The following is a 20641-nucleotide window of genomic DNA, read 5'->3' as shown; positions in this document are numbered from 1 at the left end:
CTCGGCCAAGAACCCCAGGCCAAGATCCCTTTGTCTCTCGCCCTTCGGCTCGCGCCAAAGGCTCGCGCCTCTGGTGTGAGGAGCAGCCCTTTTTAATCCTCCCAACAATTACCCAGCAATCACCTCACCCTGGCAGAACAATAGCTTCACCTGGTCAGCAGCAACTCTCCCCAGTAGCTCTCTCCATGTGCTCTCAGTTGTCTGAGGATGTTGGACAATGCCCTGGCCAAGTCCAGAGATGGGCTTGGATAAAGGTTTTAATGTGTCTGAGGAAGAGAGCCATCATGTCTCAATGAGTATAGCAATTTAGGATTTGGTGAAGAGATTTCCCCTTGCAGATGGGTCAAATATGGATATGTTGCAAGACAAAGAGGTTTGCCTAGGAGCCCCTGAGCAAACAGGATGGAGCCAGTCCACTCGATCAGCAATACAATGGTGTGGGTGAGGTGGAGAGCAAGAGTTGAGCCAGGAGGTACCTGGATTAGGAAGAGGCTGTATTTCGGAACCTAAGGCAGAGAGCGAGATTTCTAAGACTTAGCAGACTTTAGCAGTTTCATGGCTTTGGCTTAAACCTAGACTATTGAGGGGTGCCATTGAATGTAGAAGACAGTGTGCCTGTCTGTGAGGCAGGGAGTCCTGCCATACTTAACATGTCGGAACTCTTGAGGTTCTGTAGGGCCTACAAGACGGAGCTCTTCCACCAGTCGTTGGGTTGAAGTCAGATGCGATAAGTACTGTGGGGAAACGGACCCGCCTCCCTAGTTCACATGTCTAGTTATTAGACAAGGAAGGAACCATCAGTTGAACTACCCCTGGTGTGTTTTCCATCTCCAGTTGCTCAGCCATTGGTTCAACTGAATTAGAGGCTTGGAAGAGTTGGTTATTAGCCGCTATCTTGTAATAATTGTGCAATATTAGGATGTTTTATTGTTTTATGGTATACTAGGGGCAAAGCCCATTGTATCCAGGAATACAACGGGCGCTAGAGCTTGGCAGTGGAAAGAGGAAGGGGAGGAGTTTTTCAGTCTGTAAGGGCATGGGGTTGAATGTGTGTATTGTGTGGGAGGTTGTGGTGGCATGGTGACAAATGAGGGCATGGGTGTGGAGAGATGGGTGTCAAGTGGTTACAGATGAGCTTTCCAGAGCCATGTCTTCAGATATGTGAAGGGAAAATCAGACAGGACACTCTTCTTAGGGGGAGATTACATGGCAACCAATTCCTCCCAGTTCTGTGTCATTTCCCTTCTTGTGTGAATTAGGCCACAGACATTGAAATGTCCCCCTGCCCTAATACACATGGGGTAGTCACAGTACACAGATGTACACAGGTAGGGTAGAGAGCCTCACGTGGAAGCTGGCAACCATAAAAGGAGGTCTCTGTGCACAGCAAGGAGGAGAGCAATGAGGATGATCTGGGGCCAAGGGACCAAGCCCTATGAAGATAGGTTGAGGGACTTGGGAATGTTCAGCCTGGAGAAAAGGAGGTTGAGAGGGGACATGATAGCCCTCTTTAAGTATTTGAAAGGTTGTCACTTGGAGGAGGGCAGGATGCTGTTTCTGTTGGCTGCAGAGGAGAGGACACGCAGTAATGGGTTTAAACTTCAAGTACAACGATATAGGCTAGATATCAGGAAAAAGTTTTTCACAGTCAGAGTAGTTCAGCAGTGGAATAGGCTGCCTAAGGAGGTGGTGAGCTCCCCATCACTGGAAGTCTTCAAGCAAAGGTTGGATACACACTTTTCTTGGATGCTTTAGGATGCTTAGGGCTAATCCTGCGTTGAGCAGGGGGTTGGACTAGATGGCCTGTATGGCCCCTTCCAACTCTATGATTCTATGATTCTATGATTCTATCTCCTGGAATTACAGCTCATCTTCAGACTATAAAGATCAGCTCCCCAGGCATAAAGGGCTACTTTCGACAGGGTTCCGGTAGAGAAGAAACATTTAAGGCATCCCACATAGGTTGTTGTTGAATTGAAAGACTTGAGGCCTACTGCACTGGGTTGTTGTGCAGATGAAACAGGAGACAAAATAACCTCCACAACAGCATCCAGTTTTGACTGCAGAATAATGCAGTGCAGTAGGCTTCAAATCTGCAGAGAGTTGTAAAGAAGAAATTCACATGGCTTGGCTTTGTCTAACCCCTGGCCAGAGCATTATTTTAAATAAGGGGCTTTTCTGTGGCCGCCCTGTCAGCCAGATGTTTGGCAGAAGGGGAAAGCTCCCCTCCCCAAAATGAATGCCCTCACCCATGTCCTCAGTCTCCCCTGCATTGCTCTCGGAAATGTCTCCCTCCCCTCAGTCAGGGGCTGTCAGAGGCTCCTTCCCAGCAGGCCTGAAGGGGGGGGGAGCACTCTGCCAGCTCTGTCAGGGTTCTGAGGCAATTTACAGTTAGGACAGCCTTGGGGTGAAAAGGGCTGGCACTGCCTGTCCAAGCCTCTATTCTCATCCCCCCTGGCAGCCCTACTGACCTCCTCTCCTTGCTACGATCAGGGGCTGACTGGCAGTGATGTCTCCAGATTGACCCTGGCTGGGCCGGGTGGGCAGGCCCTGTAAGAACTTTGGTCCAATGATTGGGCCAACTGCCTACTTAGCCCTTAGGCTCTGCGGGGGGGGGGGGTCGGGAGGCACTTTGCACCTTTTGATTGGGCCGTCACCCGGACTGGCCCCACCAACTTTCTGCCCCCCAGGCCCTTAAACAAATATGGTACTGCTCACCGAGCGGTTACAGATGTATAGTAGATCTGAAAATAACTGAAAATTAAATGGGCACTAATATCCTCTTTCTTCCCCCCTTGGACAGCCCTCCAGGCCTCCCCCTTACCCTGAAAAGGGCCGCCAGTATTTGGAGAGACCACAGCAGGTCTTTTCAGGGCAGGGGAGAGTGGTGGCAGGAAATCTTCCCTCCTTCCCCAAAAAGGCCTGCAGCGGCCTACTGCCTTAGCATGGCCAAGCCTTAGCATGCTTTTTGGGGGTCAGGGAGAAAGGCATGGAGTTCCCTCTAGGACTCCACCCCAGCCTTGAAAAGGCCGGCCAAGGTTTGGACAGGGGGTGTCAGGAATCAGGCTGAGCCCAGCCTGTGGAGCCTTCGGTGAAAGCGCATTTGAAATCCAACAGCCGGTTGCAAATTTCAAAAGTAGCTTTATTAGGCAAAGTCCACAGTACGCTTAAGCAGGCCAAGATCTTCCTAAGCAAAGATCTTGATAATAACAAAGTACAGGGGGAACGAGAGGGGTAGTTATAGGGTGCACCAGGTAGGGGCGGGGGGCAGTGGATATTTCGGTGGGAGAGTAGAAAGGTGGCAAAAACAAGCAGGTTCTCAGGCGGCCAGATGGCCAGGGATCTTATCAAGCGGTTGGCCAAGTATTGAAGTTGCTTACGGAAAAGGTGGGAGTCCACGATATCGGACAGCTCATAGTGGGTTTCTTCCCCAACCATGACAGGCGGTGGAGGGGTGGATTGGGGATGCCAGGGGTCGGGCGGAGGTGCCTTTTTTACCAGGCTGACATGGAACACGGGGTGGACCTTTCGGTAGGTCTTGGGTAGGTCCACCTTTATGGCGACCTCATTTAGCACGGCAACAACCTTGAAAGGGCCCACGTACTGATAGCTCAGCTTCTTGCAGGGCCGTCTATTCTTTAGGTGTTTGGTGGAAATGTACACCTCATCCCCCACCGCATAGGCAGGGGGTTTCTGCCGTTTGCGATCCGCCCACTTCTTGAAGTCGGCTTTTGCCCTCCCCAAGGATTCGGTTACCTCCCCCCAGGCTTCATGGACCCTGGTGGCCCACTCGTCCACCCCAGGAGGGACGGAGGTGTCATCCCCCGGAGGCTTCACCAGCGTGGGGAATGGGGGGGAGGTGTATCCATGCAGTACTTCGAACGGGGACTTCCCTGTGCTGGAGTGCGGGGCGTTGTTATATGCATACTCGGCCAGGGGCAGCAGAGAGACCCAATCGTCCTGGTGATAGTTTAAAAAGCAGCGGAGATACTGCTCCAGCACCTGGTTCACCCTTTCGGTTTGCCCGTTTGTGGCGGGATGGTAAGCGGAGCTGAGACCCCGGGACACCCCCGCCAGGCTCATTAGAGCCCCCCAGAATTTGGCAACGAACTGGGCCCCATGGTCACTGATTATCTTGCAGGGGAACCCGTGGAGTCTCATGACGTGGGCCACGAACATTTCCGCCAGGCGTTGCGCCGTGGGCAAGCCCGGGCAGGGCACGAAGTGGGCCTGTTTTGAAAATTGGTCGACTACGACCCAGATCACTGTCTTCCCCTGGCTTCACAGCTAGGTTTGACTCTTTTTTTCTTATCATTGTTACCTGGCATTGGCCACTGGCCCATCCCCAGGGGCTTCTTTTCCCCTTTTAAGGACCACCAATATTTTGCCGTCTTTCTCTGAAATCAGAGTCCCTTTGAGCTGTAACTGCCCTATATCTGCACAGCTTCATGACTCTCCCCCACACTTTCCCATACTTTAATGCAAACATTTCTTTACTACTTACCACCTATCCATGTCTTTCCTAGATAGTTCGGAAAAAAAAAACATAAAACAGAACATACCAAAGTTCCATTATCACCTCCTGGTTTCTACTTTCGCTTTCCCAGCCAAAAACCTCAGTTTCTGTTTTCACTCTCCCCCTCTCTGGCTCGTCTCTAGCCTTCATTAACTCTTCACATACTTTCTTGAACACTCTCAAAACTTTTTTTTGTTATACATTTCTGTTACACCTTCAATACCCACAGTACAATAGAACAGGAATTGTGGACATTAGACTTATGGGGGGGTGAAGGTAAGGGGGAAAACTTGAAAACCTCATCAAAAACTGTCTTTATAGAGATTATACAACTCATATCTACCTCTTGAGACAACATAGCTTGATTCTCTTTCATGACTTGATATCGAAGTGTACTTCAACCTTAACGCTAAATATATGCCAACCAACTTTATGTGTACATGCATGCATGGGGAGAGTTACATTTTTACTGACAGATATAACATTGTCTTGCAGTGGTCCCCAACCTTTTTATCACCGGGGACCACTAAACGCCTTTTACTGAGGCCTGGTGTGTGTGTGTGTGGGGGGTAGTCTACTCCTCTACTCTCAATCACTGCCCTAGCGCTAGTGTTTAAACATCCCTTCAAAATAAGATACAGACACGCCACAACAATGAAGTGTGTTGTAAAGGGCTGGGGGGAAATGAAATAAAGGGCCGGGGGGGGGGGGAGAGAAGGCGTCCTTCGGGGCCCACCTCCAATTAGTCGAAGGACCACATGTGGTCCGCAGCCCACAGGTTGGGGATCGCTATCTTAAAGCACAAATAATGTATGCATATTTAACTCACAGATTTAAGTGAATTATTTCCCTAAGGCTTGATATGAAGTCTTCTATCATTGACAGCAATACATAGATGGACTTTTCTTTCATGCTATGGAAGTGCAGCCCTCTATTGATGTTTCACAGAAATACCATCTCTGAGCATATGTTGCATGTATAAAAGAACCCTTAACTGCATAAGAATGGCAAACTATAAAGTTTGTAGAAATTGAATGCACTCAAATGAACACAAGGCCTTTCAATTAAACCTAAACAGTTGCAAGTATTTCATGGGGAAAAAATCAGCTGCCAAAGACTGCTATGACATAAAAGGGGACTTTTAAAAACTTGTATGGGCACAGAAAAAATGAACTGTGGCACTTTCAGCAAAGCAACAATTTCTCCATTAGGTCACTGATGACACATAAGAAAAACTATAACACTGACACTGCCTGGACTGGAGAAACTCTTCATAGGATTGCACTGTAAATTTATCCAGTTAACTTCCTAGTACCCAGAGTAAACAGTACAAAAGATGTGTTTTTTTCACAGCCCCATGAAGATGGCAGAGATTCAAGCTAGTCAAGTGTGGAGACACACAAAGTACCGTATATACTCGTGTATAAGCCCAGTTTTTCAGCACAGTATTCACACTGAAAAAGTGCTCCTCGGTTTATACGCGGGTATATACATTAATTGAAATAAAAGCCTGCTCCAGCCAGCCAATCGTTACATTGCTTCTGCAAGCCTCCTGCAAGCTGGCTTGCTATGGCTGCTTGTAGGACAGCAACAGTTTGACTGAGGGACTCTGGTCTTTCCCCCCCCCCTTTTGCCTTCACTTCTTCCAAACTATTCTTTTGGTTTCTGTGGGTGGGGTGGGTTTTGGGGGTGCTTTGGGATTTACTGTTTCTCCTAATGTTTATTTCTTCTTTTTTCTGAGGGGCAGCATTGTTTGCCTTTTCTTCTTGGGGTTGTGTTTCTTTTAAAAGTTTATTTTTACAGTTCTTTCTTTCAGTGTTTTGTTCTGGGGGGGGGGCACTGCAACTGTAGTTAGAGTAGTCCATTCTCCCAGTTTGGTAGCTGTTGTACTTGTTGTAATAGGTTGCCAACTTTGGGTACTGTTGTTCTGCTTTGGTTTGCTGGCCCTCTTTTGCATTTACAGAGCTAGTTTACTGTTTTTTCTTTGAAATAAGTATTCAAAAACATTTAACCTACTGGTGCCTCAATTAATGTAAATTTACCAGTAACTGCTGCATTTTCCACCCGAAACTGCTGCATTTTTAGGTCCCTTGGCTTATATGCGGGTCGGCTTATATGCAAGCATATACGGTACTCAAGATGCATTTGTATCAAAACAGAATTATTTTGAAGAACACTTTTCTGAACAGATAACCAATATTTAATTTCTTTTAAAGTTCAAATTAAACACCAACATTTTCATATGTGCAGAAGCACTCTTGCTGGCAATGTATCCATATCTGGCTGCTTTTTAACTGAAAGAACTCTTTATATATACATATAACTTCTGCAATACTGCAGCATATGAACTTTGCCTACAAGAAAGAAAAATCAGCAGATTCAAATTCATTACAGCATTTCTCACATGCATGAATTTAAGGTTAATAATAGAAGCTGAGAAATGACTTAGTGATGCTTTAGAACTAATGAACAAAGGACATGGACTAATTTATCCCAGCAGAACCATAACCTATTACACTGTTTTCTTTGAAGACAATTAAAAAAAACAAAGTACACATTGAAAAGCTACAAAAATACATGATTTGATTTGTTCTCTTTTACACACTATGTCCCATGATTGCTTATTGCTATACAAAGGCAGCATAGAAGAAAAAGTATATCGAACTCTTTCGCATCTATTTAAGTCTTATTCACAAGGTCTTTCTATGATGACATAAATGGACTATCAAGGCTCTCTTTTCAGGTCATTTCATCAATAATCATGCACATGGAAGCATCTTTATCCAAAACCTGATCCTTCTTGATGCCAGAACTTGTTCTCTGCTGCTCTTTCTGCCCAGAGCAATTGCTGTTGCTCTCAGTGTCTATGGGTTCAGTTTTTACCTTCATCCCTCCATCTGAATGTGGCAAATCATCAGGCAAAGAAGTCAGGCAGTTCTGGATCATTTCACCAACACGCTCTAAATGCTTCTGGAATCTCTCAGCGGTCTCCAGACGCTGACGTTTCTGCACCTCCATCATGACCCTCAGGGTCTCTCTTGCTTGGTGGGGACGATATTCATTTATCAGATGATGCACATGAACAAACAGCAGTTTTAAGTCTTCGAGCTTCTCCTCACGTTTTATGCTGCCAGGGCTCCTTATCAATATATCCAAGAGGTCCAAGAAATTGACCAAGATAGACATGTTGAGTTTCCTCAGTTCTTTCTTATGGTCAAACTGCATGGGATGCAAACGGTCAATGCCTTGACTTTCCAAGGGTCGTATAATGAGGTCATCACACTGGAACTGATTTCCAAACATCATATAGCTGTCTTTAATAGGTGGAGGAGGCTTAGGGGCCATGCCTTTCCGAATGTTTTCATCTGTATATTCTTTAATGTACTGCATTGGAGGAGGAGGGAGAGCGCTCACTTGCTGAGGTTCACCCATTGTGGCAGATAAGAGTTTTAGCTGAACAAATAAACAAAATGTTAGCTTACAGCCCATGTTAAACTAACTTTACTACTTAAAATCAGAGTCCAGTAGCACCTTTAAGATAACAAAGATTTATTCAGGGGATGAGCTTTCGAGTGCAAGCACTCTTCGTCAGACTACAATCTAGTTACATGACAGGGAATATACAGCAAAAATCAATTCTGTTACATCAGTAGACAGTGTCACAACCAAATACAGCCAGTGATAATCCTTTGTCAAAATTAAGTAGTGTAGTTTTTGTAAACTACACTAAATTCCAGGGGATTGATTGACAAAGGATTATCATTGGCTGTATTTGGTTGTGACACAATCTACTGATGTAACAGAATTGATTTTTGCTGTATATTCCCTGTCATGTAAGAAGATCATAGTCTGAGAAAGAGTGCTTGCACTCAAAAGCTCACACACTGAATAAATCTTTGTTGGTTTTAAAGATGCCACTGGACTCTGATTTTATTATAACAGTACTACTTAGTTATTTAAAACTAAAGTTTTTCTTCCAAAACAAGACCAAAATTATTAAGATTCATGACTAAACAGGGAAAATTAAGATAAGTAAATTTCCTTTCAGAGCATCTATGTAGCACGCATGGCACCAAGGAACTCTGAAATGTCATTGTTGGGCATAGAAGTTTTGCCAGTTATTTTATTACAATATTTCTCAGTGATCCTTGCAGAAAATACAAATCACATGTATCATTTTGCATCAAGCTATATTCTGTAGTCTTCTGCTATAAAATACAAATGTGCATGAAGTTCTTGCTAGTGCTTGTTTAATTTATATCGATCAATATACTAGCAAGAAAGCCCATTGCATGCAGGAATGCAATGGGCGCTAGGACCCAGAGAACACTGGGAGATGCAAATCTCTCTCTCTCTCTCTCCCTCTCACTGCATGTCTCAGTGTGCCTCGCAGCAGGAGGCATAGCAGGTAATTAGGGCTGGTTTGTAGAACGGAAGGAGGGCTGGTGTGCAGTTTGGGGCAGCTGCCTCTGTCTGTCTCTCTCTCTCCCTCCGTCGCAGCAGGGGCAGCTCTCTCTGTGTCTCTCTCTGCCTCCCTCACAGGCTCATGTTTGGTATGGCAGGGCTCTGTGTGTGTCTCTCTGTCTCAGGCGTGTCTGAGAGAAACATGACTAGCGTCCAGGGAGGGAGGGCGGGAGCTGTAGGGGCAGGGCCAGCGTTGCTGGCTGCACCCTGATTGGCCCTATTCCAACTCGGACAGCCGAACACATTCCACCCCCTAGGCTGTTTCACAAATATATAGAGAAACCATGGATACATATAAATTTTACAGTAGTCAGTAGATGAAGTTATTTCTTATGCTGGTTCCCATATTCTGTTAACTGAAAGTGGTTTTTTTTGGGGGGGGGGGTTAAGCAGTTATAAAATTATGAGAAATTCAGAAGATATTAGTTACAGATAGGTTAGGTCTTTTTGTGGTGGTGATGAGAACATGCATTCCTTATATTTGCAGGTTACATTATTTATCATAGAGCTGATAAACTTATAAGAAGCTGTGAAAACAGCAGATTCAAGCAGAACAAATTTTCTGTAGCACCATTAAAACTAATTAAGTTTAATCTGTGTACACACACACTTTAGCTCTGTGAAAATACTACTGGTTGCAAGAATTAGAAAATGCTGCCATACAAATACAAAAGGAGTCTGGTCCCCTCTCTTTTTTTGTGTGCTATCTCTTAGAATCAAAGAGTATTTATCAAGGCCTAGATCAGTGGTTCTCAACCTGGGGGTCAGGACCCCTTTGGGGGTCAGGACCCCTTTGGGGGTCAAACGACCCTTTCACAGGGGTCGCAGCAGGGCAAGCAGCTTGGCCAGGTGGGGGGCCATCTACACAACAGCCTTGTGAGGTAGATCGAGATAGAGCGTTTGTCTGTCTGGAGCAGCGGAAAAGAGCGAGATCAGCATGGTGGGACAAGAGGCAGAACTGAACTGAGAAACCATTGGCCAGTTTCGGTTTAATTTCTGTAAAATAACACTTGCATAATTTTATGGTTGGGTAAATTTTATGGTTGGATAAATAAAGTTCTTATCAGAAACACTGCATGAAAACCAAATTTTGTTAGGAATTGTTGGTTTCTAAACATCATACATCTATCTATCTTTTAAAACTTGGCAGAGGTTTAAGAACCTCTGCTTCTCAAATATGTTTACTATATAATTGGGAATATAATTTCTCATTAAGAATCCTGTATTTCAACAGGACAGCATCACTTCAATGTATGTTGCTGCTCAAAACACTCCTCTTCCTGTTGTACCAAACAGTCTGATTTCCCAAACTGTAAGCCTGCTTCCCACAACTATTTAGTATCATTTCTCTGGTCTGCTTTATCAGTGTAAAGAGAAAAATACTGAGATGGTCATAAACAACAGCTGAATACTAACAGAGAACAGGGACTTTTGCATAGGCTATATTTTTATTTTCAACATGAGCCTTGTCCACCCATGCAAGCATTTGGGAGGAAAGAGTTTCCAAGTGCTTAGGGGGCTGAGATTGGCCCAGCATGGGATGACAACACCAGATTTTAAAATTTTCTTACTCCATTCTGCAGACCTCTAAATGACAGGGAATCATCCATGAGTCCAGCATATATACTGCACATAACAGTTCTTGGCCGAGCAATTAGAATCAGTAGATTATATTTCCCTAGTACTTGCACTGCCTAGAAATTACAATGGACCTCCAGGACACTCATCCCATCATCTGCAGTGAGTGTGACATGATTGCCTTCCTCCCAGAAGACAAGATGGACTACATCTACCCCAAGTGTAAGCTGGTAAGACTTTTGGAGGAAAGGATTAGGGGATTAGAAGACAGCATTATTACTCTGACCCGAACTAAGAAAGAGGAGTTCATAGACCAGAGCCGTGCAACTCGGAATAAAAGGGATACAACCAGTCCTGAAGAGGATAAGGAGATTGACTTCACTATGGAGCCTTTGCAGACAGTTCGAAAAAGACTCAACGGCGTAGAGCGAGACAGTTCTCGGGGCCTTTGGAGCTCTGGAATAGATTTCAGGCCCTTGCAGAGGAGGTACAAGGATCAACAAGGGAAGAGGTCTCAAAACAAAGTCTAAAACAAAGGGAAGATGCCACTGGGATAGAAGGAAATGGAGTTGAGAAGAAGAAAAAAAGGAGAGTACTGGTAATTGTAGACTCCCTGCTAAGATGAATGGATTGCCATGTGCCTGGGCCCGACCCCCTAACCTGAGAGGTGTGTTGCTTGCCGGGGCGAAAATTAAAGACGTTTTAGAACGGCTACCCAAACTCCTCAAATCTACTCAAAGCTACCCATTTGTGATGGTCCATGTGGGAACGAATGACATGTCCCTGAATACCATTGCTCCTATGAAAAAAAGACTATCAAGATCTGGGGAGGAAGCTCAAGCAAATGGGGGCAAAAGTGGTATTCTCTTCAATCTTGCCTGTCAAGGGAAGAGGAATGCATCAGGAGAGGAATATAATGGAGGTGAATCAGTGGCTGCGTAGTTAGTGCCGGCAGGAGAGATTTGGTTTCTGGGACCATGGGATAGGCTTTCTTGAGGAAGGCCTACTAGCACCTGATGGACTACACTTATCGAAGCTGGGGAAGAATGGGTTTGGCAGGAACCTGGAGAGATTCATCAGGAGAGCTATAAACTGAAGCCACAAGGGAAAGGAGACAATCAACATAGGGAGTGTAAGGAAGGAGAACAATCGGGGGAAGCGCAACAGGCAAGGCCAGCTCATAGGGAACCAAAAGTAAAAGGATTCAGATTTCTTCAGATTTCAGATACTAACGCCCGAAGCATGGGCAATAAAAAGGAAGAGCTGGAACTTCTCATGCTGATGGCATCACAGAAACTTGATGGAATGATTCTCATGACTGGAATATAAGAATGGATTGATATGAACTGTTCAGAAAAAACAGAATAGATCGAAGAGGTGGAGGAGTGGCACTGTATGTGAGGAAAGGGCTTACCTGTCAGGAAATTCTAGTGAAGGAGAGTATATCTACAGTGGAAAGCATCTGGGTGAAAATAAGCGAGGGGAAAACAAACTGTGTGGTGGTTGGTGTCTGCTACCAACTGCCTGACCAACGAGAGGATGTGGATGCTGCACTTTGTGAGCAGCTTGAGAAAATATCCAAGCGTCAGGACCTTGTCATCATGGGTGACTTCAATTTCCCAGATGTGTGCTGGGAAACAAACTCCGCAAAGCATCCTCAGTCATGCATCCTCAGTCTGACTTGCCTGGCTGACAATTTCATTTATCAAATGGTAGAATCATAGAATCATAGAGTTGGAAGGGGCCATAAAGGCCATCTAGTCCAACTCCTTGCTCAATGCAGGATCAGCCCTAAGCATCCTAAAGCATCCAAGAAATGTGTGTATCCAACCTTTGCTTGAAGACTGCCAGTGAGGGGGAGCTCACCACCTCCTTAGGCAGCCTATTCCACTGCTGAACTACTCTGACTGTGAAAATTTTTTTCCTGATATCTAGCCTATATTGTTGTACTTGAAGTTTAAACCCATTACTGCATGTCCTCTCCTCTGCAGCCAACAGAAACAGCATCCTGCCCTCCTCCAAGTGACAACCTTTCAAATACTTAAAGAGGGCTATCATGTCCCCTCTCAACCTCCTTTTCTCCAGGCTGAACATTCCCAAGTCCCTCAACCTATCTTCATAGATGAACCCACAAGAGGTTCAGCCATACTGGACTTAATACTGACCAACAGGCAAGAGTTGATGGTGAGGTGAAGGAGGTGGGGATCCTAGGGGGAAGTGTCCATGTCCTCATAGAATTCCTTTTGAGATGGGGAGCCAAGGAAGCTTGTAGCCAGAAACAGATGTTGGATTTTCGTAGGGCAAACTTTAATAAACTCAGAGACATGTTGAGCTCTGGATGAGAATGCAGGAAGGGAAGTTAGCATGTGAAGGGTGGGCGCTACGCAAACAAGAGCTATTGCATGCTCAATCCATGACTATCCCAGAAAGACGAAAACACTGCAGGAGCTCTAAGAAGCCTATTTGGATGAACAGAGAACTTCAAGAGGAACTAAGAAAGAAAAGGAAAATGTTCAGGAAATGGAACGAAGGACAGAGCTCTAAAGAAGAGTACCTACAGGTTACTAGGCACTGTAGATCAATCATCAGAAAGGCCAAAGCTGAGAGTGAGCTAAGATTGGCCAGGGAGGCCCATTGTAACAAGAAAAGATTTTTCAGTTATGTGAGGAGCAAACGTAAAGTAAAGGAGGCAATAGGCCCACTGATGGGTGCGCATGGACAAACTCTAACGAAAGATGCAGAGAAAGCAGAAAGGCTTAGTGCCTATTTTACATCTGTTTTTTTCCCACAGGTCAAAGTGTTTAGGCACATCCAGAGATGGCCATAGCCAAAGGATAGTGTCTGGGTGGCAGGTTAACATGGATAGAGAGGTTGTCGAGAGGCATTTAGCTGCACTGGATGAGTTCAAATCCCCTGGGCCGGATGAAATGCACCCGAGAGTACTCAAAGAACTTTCCAGAGAACTTGCACAGCCCTTGTCCATCATTTTCGGAACCTCTTTAAGGACTGGAGATGTCCCGGAGGACTGGAAAAGAGCAAACGTTATTCCGATCTTCAAAAAAGGGAGGAAGGATGACCCAGGAAACTACAGACCAGTGAGTCTGACCTCTGTTGTGGAGAAGATAATGGAGCAGATATTAAAGGGAGCGATCTGCAAACATCTGGAGGACAATTTGGTGATCCAAGGAAGTCAGCATGGATTTTTCTCCAACAGGTCCTGCCAGACCAACCTAGTTTCCTTCTTTGACCAAGTAACAGGTTTGCTGGGGAAATTCGGTTGATGTCATTTACTTGGATTTAAGTAAAGCTTTTGACAAGGTTCCCCATGATGTTCTGATGGATAAGTTGAAGGACTGCAGTCTGGATTTTCAGATAGTCAGGTGGATAGGGAATTGGTTAGAGGACTGCACTCAAAGAGTTGTTGTCAATGGTGTTTCATCAGACTGGAGAGAGGTGAGTAGCGGGGTACCTCAGGGCTCGGTGCTCGGCCCGGTACTTTTTAACATATTTATTAATGATCTAGATGAGGGGGTGGAGGGACTACTCATCAAGTTTGCAGATGACAACAAATTGGGAGGACTGGCAAATACTCCGGAAGTTAGAGACAGAGTTCAACGAGATCTGAACACAATGGAAAAATGGGCAAATGAGAACAAGATGCAATTTAATAAAGATAAGTGTAAGGTTCTGCATCTGGGTCAGAAAAATGAAAAGCATGCCTACTGGATGGGGGATACACTTCTAGGTAGCATTGTGTGTGAACGAGACCTTGGGGTACTTGTGGACTGTAAACTAAATATGAGCAGGCAGTGTGATGCAGCGGTAAAAAAGGCAAATGCCATTTGGGGCTGTATCAACAGGGGCATCACATCAAAATCACAAGATGTCATAGTCCCATTGTATACGGCACTGGTCAGACCACACCTGGAGTACTGTGTGCAGTTCTGGAGGTCTCACTTCAAGAAGGACGTCAATAAAATTGAAAGGGTACAGAGGAGAGCGACGAAGATGATCTGGGGGACGAAGCCCTATGAAGATAGGTTGAAGGACTTGGGAATGTTCAGCCTCGAGAAAAGGAGGTTGAGAGGGGACATGATAGCCCTCTTTAAGTGTTTGAAAGGTTGTCACTTGGAGGAGGGCAGGATGTTGTTTCTGTTGGCTGCAGAGGAGAGGATACGCAATCATGGGTTTAAACGTCAAGTACAACGATATAGGCTAGATATCAGGAAAAAAATTTAACAGAGTAGTTCAGCAGTGGAATAGGCTGCCTAAGGAGGTGCTGAACTCCTGCTCACTGGCAGTCTTCAAGCAAAGGTTGGATACACACTTTTCTTGGATGCTTTAGGATGCTTAGGGCCGATCCTGCATTGAGCAGGGGGCTGGACTAGATGGCCTTTATGGCCCCTTCCAACTCTATGATTCTATGAAGTTGACCAAACCAACAACATCTGCTGGATCCCCTGGAAATCTCCCCACTCCCCCCCCCATGAACTGATCCCTGAATTGACAAACCTATGAGACCATAGCTGACAATGTTGTAACCTTTGATGTTGGAACTGTTGTATGGAAGTACAAGGGGAAGAGCAACAGTCCCCCAGCACCACCATCTGAAATCTACCCTCCAAGTAGGGCCAGAACCACCACAGAACAGTGCCCTACCCACAGTCTTCAAAGTGACTACCCTTGAGTCTTTTAAGGTCAAGTCCAGGACCATGAAATGCCCACAAACAATCTGGAAACCCATGTAGATGGACCAAGACTAGGATGATGAGGGCCTATGACCCAGACAAGTTTAACATCTTGGCTAACATCCAGGGAAGCCCACTGTAACAAGAAAAGATTTTTCAGTTATGTGAGGAGCAAATGTAAAGGGAGGCAATAGGCCCACTGTTGGGTGCGGATGGACAAACTCTAAAGGAAGATGCAGAGAAAGCAGAAAGGCTTAGCGCCTCTTTTACATCTGTTTTTTCCCCACAGGTGAAAATTTTGAAATAGTGGCATCCATCCCATGAAATAGAAAATCAGGGGCAAATTAGATATTACAACATACCCTTGTGGCATTTTAGAGCAGCTGAATTTAGGTTTAGGCACATCTAGAGATGGCCGTAGCCAAAGGATAGTGTCTTTCACAGTCAGAGTAGTTCAGCAGTGGAATAGGCTGCCTAAGGAGGTGCTGAACTCCTGCTCACTGGCAGTCTTCAAGCAAAGGTTGGATACACACTTTTCTTGGATGCTTTAGGATGCTTAGGGCCGATCCTGCATTGAGCAGGGGGCTGGACTAGATGGCCTGTACGGCCCCTTCCAACTCTATGATTCTATGATTCTATGATCAGGATGACCCTAGAATGAGTATATTTAGGACTTTCCTTCAAATTTAATTTTTGGTCCTGACAGACTCATTTGGAGTTTAGAAAATCACCATTAACAGATAAAGTACTGACTTCTTAAATGAAAAAAAAAATGATATTGAATAGAGTTTGAGCCTGGGAACTAATTTGTGCATTAAAGCAGACAGATCTTGAGATCAATATGGAAATTCGGTTGTTGCCATAAAATGACAAAACAGTTTGTTTATGACATATCACATATATCACATGGCATCTCAGTTCATCACCCATAGAACAGGTCAGATTTTACAAAAACTCTACGATTCTATGATTCTAAGAGAAGTGGGGCTGAGAGCTCTGAGAGAACTGGAATGGCCCACAGTCACTCAGCAGGCCTCAGGTGACTCTAAGCAGTTTAAAATCACCTTCCCTTCCTCTCCCCATAACAGACACCCTGTGAGGGAAATGGGGCTGAGAGCTCTGAGAGAACTGGAATGGCCCACAGTCACCCAGCAGGCCTCAGGTGACTCTAAGCAGTTTAAAATCACCTTCCCTTCCTCTCCCCATAACAGACACCCTGTGAGGGAAATGGGGCTGAGAGCTCTGAGAGAACTGGAATGGCCCACAGTCACCCAGCAGGCCTCAGGTGTCTAAGAAGTTTAAAATCACCTTTTCTTCCTCTCCCTATAACAGACACCCTGTGAGGGAAACAGAGCTGAGAGGTCTGAGAGAACTGGGAATGGACCACAGTCACCCAGCAGGCCTCTGTTGTCTCTAAGCAGTTTATACTCGTCTTTTCTTCCTTTCCCCATAATAGAAACCCTATGAGAGTGAAGTGGTGCTGAAAGCTCTGAGGGACAGCAAGCAATCATTCGGCCCCTGTCCTAGAGCAGCAGTTAGTGCCTCAGTGCCCACTCCCAAACAGCAGAGGCTTGCTGCCAGCAAGGGCAGCAGCCGGCAGGCCCCTCCACAGCCATTCTCCAGACCAGTTCCCCTTACTCTGACCTCAGTCTCCAGCGACGTCCAGTGGCCAAATGGGAGCTACTGGCCTCACGGGCTTTGGGGAGGGCGGGCCATATGGTCGCTGGCTAATCAAGAGGATGCACTGGATGGACAGGGCCCCAGACAGTTCCTTTCAGGAGGCCGTTTCCGTTTTATAGAAGGGAGCAAAAAGAGTTAAAGATATAGCTAGTGTTTCTTGCTCAAAACTACTATGTTCTGAAAGACAGATACATCAACAATTTCCTCATTCACAATAATCATCAGAGAGATTAGTTGTAGTTTTCTTTATTGCCACATAAATCTATTTCGTGGTAGAAATAGAAATCCCATACTAAGCACAGCTTTGGCCAAGGGAACAGCTTTGAGTTGCTTTGTCTCCTGGCAATTCTCATGTTTACCTGATAAAAACAAAGTTTGATGTAATGATGCTTTTAGCCACATACTGTCGTTCTGTGTAGCTTGAACCTGTGAAGCACCAGTTTTAAATGTCAGGGTCAGAAAATTTGTACAGAAATGTCATGATCTAGTTTCCCATAAGTTGGGTGTGACTTGATGGAAATTTTTATACACACACGGAGCTTGTAAGTTTGGCAGAGCAGAATTTGGCACCACAGGCCACAGTTTACTTGAAATGTGTCCTGAATCATAATAAACAAATTTTTCTCCTTAAAACTCCATCTCACTACAGACTTGTTTGACAAATGCATAGGGTTCAACAGCTGGTTTTGAAAGTTCTGTTCTTCTAGGATGTTTATTTGCCTTTGAAATAGTGGCATCCATCCCATGAAATAGAAAATTAGGGGCAAATTAGATATTACAACATACCCTTGTGGCATTTTAGAGCAGCTGAATTTCTCTCTGAAATGGCATTGGCAGCCAAATAGGACCTGTGGCCACCATAAAATCAAATTTGAGCCCCTCACAAGGCTCCTTAACCTCTACAATGTTTCCTTTCTCTGAACTCTTCTTGGCTAAGTTCTGTCTGCTTTGAAACTCATTTTGAATTTTGGGAAGAGTAGTGTGTTGATGGATTAGATATAAAAGTGCTTTTGATGTGATTTTATGTTCTTTTGCTGTGTTTTAGGGATTTTACACAGAAGCCAGTTTTCAGCATAGTTGGAAGTACAATAAAATACCTATTAAAAAATGCCAGACCGAGGAGAGGGGGGGAGTCTTACATAGGTACCTAAGTAGTTGAACCAGTCAAGTTGCTCATTTGGGACTGAACATGGATATTCAGGATATCTTTATATCAACAGGCAATATGTTCATGAACAGATTATTAGAAGAATATTTTAAGGACAAAACTAAGGAAATACTTTGAAAGGGAGCAGAGGAAGAAGAGAATTGGAAGTAATATAAAACAGAAATAATAAGAGCTTGCTTTCCAGGAACTATCTCTACTTTTACTTCTGTGTATGCCTAGGAAACGTGGCATGTCTAACACAGAACATTCTAGGGTCCATGCTAATCTGCAGTCAGTTCATATGGATCACTACCATACATATTAAAGCCTATCATTGACTACACTCTAAAACAGGGGTAGTCAAACTGCGGTCCTCCAGATGTCCATGGACTACAATTCCCAGAAGCCCCTGCCAGCATTTGCATTTCCTGGGAATTGTAGTTCATGGACATCTGGAGGGCTGCAGTTTGACAACCCCTGCTCTAAAATATCCCCCCTCTGGCTGGGGCTGTTGCAGGAAAGAGCAATGATCTTTCCAAAAACTTAATATGTATTTGTTAAACTTACTGAGGATTCTCTGGAACATCATTTGAAGTAAATTAGTGAACTACAAGGATATTCTAAGAAAAGGACTGAAACAGAGAAAAGAAGCTCTTTTGTTCACACTGTCTGCTTTCCAGTGAAACTCCTCTCCTCCCCTCCCCTCCATTTTCTTCTCACAACAATAACACTTTGAGGTAAATTAGGCCGAGATAGTATGACTGGAAGGGAGGACATTCAAACCTAGGTCTTCTAGATGAAAGTCCTTTACATTACACTGGCTTTAAATCCATTCAAAAGGCAACTTAACAGGTAGGGGCAACTACATTCCTCCAGTACATTCTAAATCTACCGAACTCTGAATCAAGGAAATAAGCAAGTACAGTGAGAATATATAATATAGCATAAAAACATTGAGAAAAATACAAACTGCCTTCGACCCCACAATTTGTTACCTAGCCATTTCTGCAAAAGTGTAAAATAGAGGTGTTAAATATATTAACAAGAGCTGGGATTCCCCACCCATTAAAAGGGGGGTATGGATTCAAATTTCGCACAACCGAATGTCACGCAGCACTTCCGGGCTCCTTGATCCTGTTTATCTTTCAGGGTTTTTTAATCTCCTCGCGCACAAATCAGGCTCTCATCCATTAAAGCTTAATGCTGGCACACAGCTTGGTTAGCATGTAAGGTGCCATAAGACTCCTTAGAGACGCAACAGCCTACCGCGGCTACTCCACCAGAATTACCATAATAAGGTTTCCAAACCAGAAATATGGGAGGAAAGTGAAACTTAGTCCGCCAATGACTAAAGCCCTAAACAAAAGGGTGCAAACTCAAGAAATAAGACCACAACCGCCCTCACCTGAGTCTCCTGCTCAGCGCCCCACCCCGTTCTCTGCTTTTTCGGATCGTCACACAAAACGAGCCGGAAGAAGAGGCAGGGACTACTATTACCAGAGGGAAACGCCAAGAGCGGATCTTTGGTTTTGATTGGTTGTTCCTGCTGCCAATCAGGGCTCTTTTACTATTCGCTTCTTTCTCATCTTGGGCCCTCATCTTTTCACGTCACAGGAGAGGCCGAGCGGCTCGAACGCAGGCAGTTCCGCGCATGCGTTTTAGGGCATCGCACAATTGCTCGACGTTCTACGCAAACGGGGAGAAAAAAATCTGCTTTTAGAGGGGAAAGTCGCGTTAGTGACAAGCATGTTCTCAAAACAGAACCAGTCTGAGTTTTCACGCTTATATAGCAGTAAATTCGTCCTTCCATTCCAGAACAAAAGTTTGAGTTCAGTGATACCTTTAACAACAATGTTGGTCTTAAAGATGCCACTGGACTCACAGGTCTTCTGCTTCAGACCACGACGGCTACCCATCTGAATCAATCAGGAAATCGGTGAAAGTAGTTTATGGCACTGCAAATATCTTGGATGCCTCTGGTGCAGTTTAAATAAACAAGCTTGTAGCACCTTAGACTAATAACATTTGGTTCCAGTATAAGCTTCCATGGAAAGGGGGGGGGAGCACACACCAAGATGCCATAAAATACTGGAAATCCAAGGTGAAAGGTAGTTATGTGAAGTTAAACTATAATGATCATGGATTCCAGTGGATAACCATATAGGACAACAAAATTTGAGTACAATGGCACAATTAAGACCAGCCAAGATTTATTCAAGGTGTGTGCTTTGATATTAAAGGTGCCATTGGATGCAAATTTTGTTATAACAAAAAAATATTGCTAAGTTAATTGGCAGCAGTAATAGATGGAAACTCCCGGGTTTGGGCCACTTATTCATTTATTTATTCATTAATTCATTTCCTTCATATATAGACCATCTTTGTCCTCAATGGGGATCCAAAGCACTTTGCAACATTCTCCTCTCATCCATCTAATCTTTACAACAACCCTGTGAGATAGATTAGACATGCACAAACATCTAATATTTACATTATGTCGCCCCTTAAACAGCAGAGAGCAGCACTGATCTGGTTTGATAGGGATGCTCTCATCCTTTTTATTGTATG

The 20641-nt window shown here is 44.6% G+C and overlaps 1 protein-coding gene across 2 annotated transcripts; it reads right to left on the bottom strand.

Moving 5' to 3' along the window:
* Positions 1–6693: 6693 nt before the first annotated feature.
* MED7 (mediator complex subunit 7) lies at positions 6694–19611 on the bottom strand. 2 transcript variants are annotated; one of them, XM_077326435.1, is made up of 3 exons: positions 19479–19564; positions 16891–17017; positions 6694–7969 (listed from the first exon to the last, which is right to left on the bottom strand). In XM_077326435.1, the coding sequence occupies exon 3, from the start codon at positions 7946–7948 to the stop codon at positions 7256–7258; it is 693 nt and encodes a 230-aa protein (XP_077182550.1). In that variant the 5' UTR covers positions 7949–7969; positions 16891–17017; positions 19479–19564; the 3' UTR covers positions 6694–7255. The 2 variants fall into 2 exon arrangements, with proteins under 2 accessions (XP_077182550.1, XP_077182549.1); XM_077326434.1 differs by lacking the exon at positions 16891–17017 and having other exon boundaries at positions 19479–19611.
* Between the last annotated feature and the right edge of the window lie 1030 nt (positions 19612–20641).

Source organism: Paroedura picta, chromosome 3 (assembly GCF_049243985.1).
Source record: "Paroedura picta isolate Pp20150507F chromosome 3, Ppicta_v3.0, whole genome shotgun sequence".
In the NCBI taxonomy this organism is placed as follows: Eukaryota; Metazoa; Chordata; class Lepidosauria; order Squamata; family Gekkonidae; genus Paroedura; species Paroedura picta.
Note: the sequence above shows the minus strand (reverse complement) of the source record. Positions and strands in the feature narration are given on the sequence as shown.